Source organism: Pteropus vampyrus, unplaced genomic scaffold, assembly GCF_000151845.1.
Source record: "Pteropus vampyrus isolate Shadow unplaced genomic scaffold, Pvam_2.0 Scaffold101, whole genome shotgun sequence".
Taxonomy (NCBI): domain Eukaryota; kingdom Metazoa; phylum Chordata; class Mammalia; order Chiroptera; family Pteropodidae; genus Pteropus; species Pteropus vampyrus.
Genome location: NW_011888882.1, coordinates 6189202 through 6197329, shown reverse-complemented (window position 1 = coordinate 6197329; position 8128 = coordinate 6189202). Strand labels below are relative to the sequence as shown.

The window sequence follows — 8128 nt, the reverse complement described above, 5'->3', positions numbered from 1 at the left end:
GTAGCACCCCTTCTTCCCATTTGTGACAATCAAAAATGTCTCTGGACATTGCCAAACATCCCCTGGGGGCAAAATCTCCCCTGCTCTACCCTGTCACACTAACTAAACCCAAAAAGAATTTCTAGTAAGATAGAGAGATCTCTCACAGAAGCTGAAGGCAGGAGGTATAATTGGGCCTTAAGCAAGGCTAAGTCTCCAACTTGGAGCCAAGCTCCAATCTGTCTCTTCAAGGGCCTCCTGATGGAGCTGGTATTCCACACTGCTGTGAAATAGAGCATATTTTTGTTCAGCTAGAATCAACCAAATAGCACATACTTCCCAGGTCCTCTGTGGCCTGGCCAAGTGGTGATTGGTCCTCCCAATGATAATCTAGAGAGCCTGCAAGATCTGAATTACCAGGGGAAGGTTTATGCATCCAAGGAACATGTGTCTTGAGTTTGCATTTATTTTATGTATGTTAATTTCTTAATTTGGAGTTCCTCTATAACAACATATATATCAAATATGAACATAGCGACTTACATTTTTGAAAGCACATGTATGCATATTATTCCACTTAATATTTGTCATAACCCTATATGAGATAGGTGATATCTCCATTTACAGATTTAAAAAAAAAAACAAAGTTAATAGATATTAAATTACTCAATGACGTTTCATAGTTGTGGACAAAAGACTATGTCCCAAGGCAGAAACATGGCTACAAAGAACATTTAGATGATTGTTAGGGCAGGGTGAGAGAGTGAGAACTGAACAACTTTTAGGTTGTGGACAAAGGAGTCTAAGTCAGTGAGGGGCCTGAGTAGATGAGGTTTTGGGGGAGAAAGAAACTTTCTTCTCCCCTTCTAGATTCTTTCAGCTGGTCTAATAATCAAAGAAACATAATAGAGATTATCAAGAGACAAATAACCAAATTTAATTACGTCCATACATACAGGAACTCTATATGCATAAGTGATTCAGAGACAGAAAGGAAAAATGTGATAATAATAACCTTCTGAGCTAAGGATGAGGTAAGGCACCTGGGGCTTTAGAGGGGAAGAAGGTCATTCACAGGATGATAAGAAGAACAGATGTTCAGTATTTAGAAGTTTGCCCTTCTCTAGAGATAGGTCATAAAAAGTTATTTCTGGCGATAACTCCTATTATGGTCAAGGCCCTTAATTTAAATTCTTTAAGGGAGAGGTAAAAGTTTCTCATGAGCCCACAGGGTCTCAGTTTCCTTCGGCTTAAAATAATTCACATGCCAAAGTGTCACATCTTCATGAGGCCTGTCCTGAACCCCTTCAAGATCAAGAAGGCAAGAGGAAAAATGGGAGAAAACAGTAGAATGGTGATCAAGAGAAAATAATTTTAAATACTTCAAGGTGGGTGGTAAACACAATGAAACTACAGGAGATCAGGTCCAATAAGGATTGAAAAGACCTCAGGGCCGTGCGAATGGAAATACCAAGTCTTGTATGATGTCTGCACTTGCTACTACTACTGATGTCCCAGAACTGATCACATGACATTCTGTCTCAGAAGGGCATCTCTTGGCAAATGGCATGACACATCGAAACAATGTCATGTTTCTTCTTGCAGATATTCTCCTACTACTCTTGTCTTAGCCATCTCTGAGGTGGATGATAACCAAGTTGGCAAATTTAGTTTTTACACGAAGGAAGCCATCCTTAAGGTAAATTATTTTATTAATTTTTTGAAAAGGAAACTGAAGTAAAATTAAGCAATTTGCTCATGTATTTCTTTAAAAAGTCATAGTACTGAATTCATATAAAGTTGGCTGCCACATATAAGAAAAGCTTCCAACTTGATGATGATGATAGCCTTGCCTTATTTGATGTGCACATTGGCCCAGTTTGAACTATAGAGAATGCAACACCCTTGCAATAACTTCTATTAGGTATTAAAAAGAAGCATTTGTCATGAACTATCTTTGTTTCAAGCTTTTTAGATATACACTTGTTACTGGAGCTTTTATCTGATCCTTTTAAACCCGGTGCTGTTTTTTCTCTGCCACTCAGATTTCTTTGCTTCCATGTATGTATGTGTGGGTTTGTATTTGTGGCGTGTATATTTTAAACATTAATCTTGGCAGTGTTACAAGAGTCTGGCACTGAGCACATGTTTGCTAGTTCATCAGAGTCTGCTCATCTTTTTTTGACATTTGGGGAAATCTGATAGTGTCCAGCTACAGAGCAAATGGAGCCTGGGGGCTTCCTTCACGGGATAAAATGCTGCTTAGAGAGAGAAAGATTCAGTCTTGTGGCTGAGGAACAAGAATCTCAGCTCATTCTGCATTTTGATTCATATATATATGTATGTATAAATATAATCATATATACATAAATATGTTTTATATATATATGCTGAATGAGTGGTGATCTCAACCCTCAACTTTTCCTTTTTTTTTTATGAGATAAATTCCTAATACTTTTCATATTTTCTTTCTGTAGCTCTTGTTCCATTCAGGAGTGGAAAATATGCAAGTGACCCTTGTATGTCAAGCTGCTCAGAAAAACGCTTTGATGGTGGCTGTCCAGCAGGCGTCTTTCTATCACACTCCCCGAGGGGGCTGTCCTGCTGATGTCAAGGTCAGCCTGTAAGACAGAGAAACCTGAAGCATGCTACCACTACCACCAGCTAAAGCCAGGCTGCCCCTTCCTTCGCTGCCTCCCTCCCTTCCTCCTTCCCTTGACTGCTCCCACTCCTTCCTCCCTTCTTTCTCTTCTCCCCTTTTCCCTTCTTCTCTTTCTCCCTTTCCCTTTCTTTCCTATATTTTTATCTTCTTTTCTTCCCTCTTTGCCTTTCTTCCTTCTTTCTTAATATGAATCGACACATGACCAAATCTTCACTGGGTCTTTTAATTTCCAGTAATTTGCTAATAATTTTTTCTTTACATATAACTCTGTAATATCGACTAGCTAGGATGATCTGGCAGAAAATAAGCTGTTCCTCTATCCCTACCCTCTGTAGACAAATGATTCCATTGTTTTACATTTTATCCTTCCTGTATTTCTTTTTGCAAAAGTCAGCAGATGTATTTGTCCCTTCTTTTTTCCACAAAAAGTAACATATAATATAGACTCTTTCTCTTTCCTGGATTTTTTTAGGGGGGTTGTTATTAAAACATAATTCATAGAACATAAAATTCACCATTTTATAGTGTGTAAGGATCATGCAACCATCACCACTATCTGATTTCAGAACACTTTCATCGCTCTCAAAAGAAATCCTATATCCATCTGTAGTCACTCTCATTCCCCACTTCTTTCAGCTCCTAGTAACCAATAATCTACTTTGTGTTTCTATATATTTGCCTGTTCTGGAATTTTATATAAATGGAATCATACAACATATGACCTTTTATGTCTAGATATTTTTTATTTAACATAATGTTTTCAAGTTTTATCCATATTGTAGTATGTATTAATACCCATTCCCTTTTACAGATGAACAATATTATATTATATGGATATATGACATTTTGTTTATCCAATCATCAGTTGACAGATATTGGGTTGGTTTTGCTTTTTGGCTATTTTGAATAATGCTGCTATGAACATTTATGTACAGGTTTTCGTAAGGACATATGTTTTGAGTTTTGCCAACATTTGCTATTGTCTTTTTTATTTTGGCCATCCTAGTGCAAGTAAAATGGTATCTCATTCCAGTTTTAATTTACATTTCTCTAATTACTAATGATGTCGAGCATCTTTTTGTGTGCCTATTGGCCATTTGCATGTCTTTGTCAGAAAAATATTTAAATTCTTTGCCCTTTTATAATTTTGGATTTTTTGTCTTTTCATTACTAAATTGTAAGAGTTCTTTATATATTCTGAATACAAGTCTTTTATCAAGTATATAATTTGCAAATATTTTCTCTCATTCTGAAAGTCATCTTCTCACTTTCTTGATAGCGTCCTTTGAAGCAGATGTTTTTCATTTTGATGAGTTTGATTTACCTATTTTTTCTTTTGTCAGTTGGTCACTTGTTCTTTTGCTATCATATTTAAGAAATCGTTGCCTAATCCAAAGTGATGAAGGTTTACCCCTATGTTTTCTTCTAAGATTTTTGTAGTTTTACCTCTTGATTTAGGTCTATGGTTCAGTTATGGTTGATTTTTGTATGTAGTGTGAGGTAGGGGTCCAACTTCATTTTTTTACATGTGGTTATCCAGCTGTCTCAGCACCACTTGTTGAAAAGACTCATCTTTCCCCATTGAATTGTCCTGGCACCTTTGTCAAAAATCAGTTGACCATAAATGTAAGAGTGTATTTCTGGACTCTCAGTTTTATTCCATTGGTCTATATGTCTATTTTTATGCCATTACCACTATGCTTTAATTACTATAGAGTTGTGATAAGTTTTGAAACTAAGAAGTGTGAGTCCCCCCAAGTTTGTTCTTCTTTTGCAAGATTGCTTTAGCTATTTTGGGTCTCTTGCATTTTCATATAAATTTTAGGGTCAGCTTGTCAATCCTCCCCCCACCAAAAAAAAAAAAAAAGCCATTTAGGGTTTTGACAAGGATTGCATTGAATCTGTAGATCAGTTTGTGTACTGTTGCCATTTCGACAATATTAAATTTTCTGATCCATGAACATGGAATGTCTTTTTATTTATTTAGTTCTTCTTTAATTTCTTTTAACAGTATTTTATGGTTTTCCATGTATAAGTCCTGCGCTACTTCTGTTAAATTAATTCAAAAGTATTTTATTCTTTTTGATATTATTATAAATGGAATTGTTTTCTTAATTTCATTTCAGAGTGTTCATTACTAGTCTATAGAAATACTATTAATTTTTGTATATTAATCTCATATCCTGTAACCTTATTAACTTCATTTATTAGTTCTAATAGTTTACTTGTGTTTATGTGTATATATTTTTTAAGATGTTCTGTATGTAAGATCATGTCATCTGCAAATAGAGATAATTTTACTAATTAATTCCTTTCCAATCTAGATGTCTTTTTTTCTTACCTAATTGCCCTAGCTAGACTGTCCAGTACCCAGTTGAATAGAAATGATAAGAGTGGGTATTATTGTCTTATTCCTGATCTTAGGGAGAAAGCTTTCCATTTTTCACTGTTAAGTATGATGATTACTGCAGGTTTTTTACAGATGCCTTTTACCAGGTTAAGGACATTCCTTCCTATTCCTAGTTTGTTGAATAATTTATCATGAAGGGGTTTAGATTTTATCTTTTTTGCACTTTGTTTTCTTTACTTAACAGTATATCCTGGAAATCACTACAAATGAGTTCACAGACATTTCCCCCCATAGTTTTAACAAATGTACAGTTCTCTCTTGTATGTATGTACTGGTGAATGTAACTTAAGTATAAAATTAAATATTTTATAATTAAATATTTTTTAAGCCTTATGGATTCTATACAGCTCACCACATTTACCCCTTATCATTTTTATCTACCTCTATTTGTCTATTTCTACTCTCAAAGTTACTAGGAGAGTAAAAATTTATGAGTATGACAAGAATATTCAATCTCCACCTCTATTGCCAAATACTAATTCCCATAGAAGTCAGATACTGAATGAAGTAGAAAATAAGGATAGAGCGAGTTATATATTTTTTAAATTCAACCTCAAAATTCTTAATTTAGAACTTACTATAAGTTGGGCTCATCAGGTAATACTGAGATACAATTCATGCTCCTGAGGAACTTATAGGCCAGTGTGGGTAAGGGGGACAAGCCAATAAGTAGTTCAACTACAAGGCATAAAAGAGGTTCAACAAGCTATAGAAGAAATTAAAGAAGAGAAAGGGGGCATTTGGAAAAATCTGAAGAATGAGCTTTTTGACAGGCAGAGATGACCATGTGATCATTCTGAGTAAAGAAAAGACCCTGCAGATACTCAGGCATGGGAGCGAGCAAGGGCAGATGGAGACTAGAAAAAAGATGAGCCCAGCCTGACCACCATTTGTCATTTTCATACATAGTTGACATATAGATTGCTTTATTCAAATAATTTCATCTTACAAAGAATACTCATAAACAGATATAAGTTGGGATAGTCTGGTTGAAATGGAGATTGAGAGGCTTATGAGTCACTCCCTGAGAGCCAGCCATCCAGAGAGAAAATGTTGAAAGTCACTGGACAGGAACACAGGGCAGGTGTGGGAAGGCATCAGGAGTAATAGCCTGAAAAGACCTGCAATGCTGGGAGGGGTAGGGAGATACGAGGGGAAAAAAAAAAGTGTGTGTGTGTGTGTGTGTGTGAATATGTATGTATGTGTGTTTATGTATGTATGCTTTTCTACAAGTATGGAGCAGAAAAAGGGCTGATAACATAATAAAGAGGAATACATAATGGAGACAGTGAAAGGGAACAAGAAGAAGGGAAGAAGGAAGGAAAGAGACAGAGACAGAGAACAAAACCGTGCACCGCTACCAAAGCCAAAGGAGGGGAGTGTTTCAAGATGAAATGAGTCATTTAAGAAGATGTACAGATGACAAATAAGTACATAAAAGGGTGTCCAACACCACTAGTCATTAGAGAAATGCAAATTAAAACTTCAGTGAGAAACCACTGCACACCCATTTGGTTAAAATTTAAAAGGCTGACCATTCCTTTTGGAGTGTTGGCAAGGATGTGGAGGATCTGGAACTCTCATACACCACTGGTGGGAATGCAAAATAGTCACCTTGGAAAACAGCTTGGCAGTTTCCTCAAAAGTTAAATATACACTTAGCATATGAGTCAGCCATTCTACTCCTATGTATTTACCCAAGAGAAATGAAAGCACATGTCCAGACAAAGACATACACGAAAGTTCATAGCAGCTTTATTTAAAATAGCCAGGAATTGGAAAGAACCCAAATATCTATCACAAGATGAATGGATAAACAAATTGTGGTATGTTCATGCAATGGAATACCACTCAACAATACAAAGATATAAACTATTGATATATACAACAATATGAATGAGGCCAAACCAAAAGGGAAAAATAAAAAGTAAATACTGCATGACTCCATTTATATAAAATTCCAGAAAATGCATTTTTAATCTATAATTACAGAAAGGAGAGCAGTGGTTGCTTGAGAAAGGGACTGGGTGAAAGGGATGGCTATGGTTATTATTTTTATTGCACTGATAATTTTATAGTTTTATACATATACCAAAACTTATATAATTGTACACTTTAAATATGTACTATTAATTGAAAGTCAATTGTATCGCAGTAAAGCTATTATTTTTAAAAGAAGAAGAAGGAAGAATAAGAAGTTGAAAGCTGATAGAGTTAAATGTGGAAAGAAGAGCTAGAAGAGTAGGAATTAAAATGAGGCTGCTTGACATTCTCAAAAGTTCACTGCCGACTCTAAAAGAGCAGTTCTAATGGGGTTGGAGTGAAAGACAGACTGCAAGAGTTAAGAAGTGAGAGGTAATAGAAATAGAGAAGGAGTGCATATTTACTGCTCCTACGTCAGTCTGCTCGGGCTGCTATAATAAAGTACCATAGACTGGGTGACTTAAACAACAGAAATTTATTTTCTGATAGTTCTGGAGGCTAGAACTCCAAGATCAAGTTGCCCAGGGTCAGTCTACATAGTCAGTTTCTGGTGAGAGCTTTCTCCCTTGCTTCAGGATGGCTGCATTCTCACTGTGTCTTCACATGGCAGAGAGAAAGAAAGTTCTGTCTCTTCCTCTTTTATAAGGACACCAGCTCTTTCAGATTAGGGGCCCTCCCTTATGACCTTATCAGACCGTAATTACCTCCCAAAGGCCCCATTTCCAAATACCATCATGCTGGAGGGTAGGGCTTCGACATAAAAAATTAGGGGGGAAACACAAACATTTAGTCCATAATAGTTCTTTAAAAAGTTTGGTCAGAATTGAGGAGGAGGCTCGAGGGGGTAGGAAAATTAAGAATAAAATAGATGTCAACATATTTGTAGGAAGGGGCTGGAAAAGAGAAAGCAATTGAGGATAGAAATGAAAGATGAGCATGGGTAGTATGTTGAAGGCAGGTGACGGAGTCAGGCAGGTAACAATCCAATTTAGCAGCTTCTATGGTCCAGGCAAGGCAGTGAGCTAAGTAATGGTTATACATGGGCTCTTGGTTATACACAGGCTCATGAGATGGGGAACATCATCCCTAGGTGA

At 36.3% G+C, this 8128-nt stretch overlaps 1 protein-coding gene across 1 annotated transcript in view; it reads left to right on the top strand.

Annotated features, from left to right (window-relative positions):
- The first annotated feature begins 1587 nt into the window (after positions 1–1587).
- Positions 1588–8128, top strand: part of LOC105295265 (coiled-coil domain-containing protein 162-like) — a 79961-nt gene continuing 73420 nt past the window's right edge. Inside the window, exons 1-2 of the mRNA XM_023533393.1 lie at positions 1588–1678; positions 2457–2594. Coding sequence (XP_023389161.1) covers positions 2484–2594 — 111 coding nt within the window. The 5' untranslated portion in view covers positions 1588–1678; positions 2457–2483. The remainder of the gene's footprint in view (positions 1679–2456; positions 2595–8128) is intronic.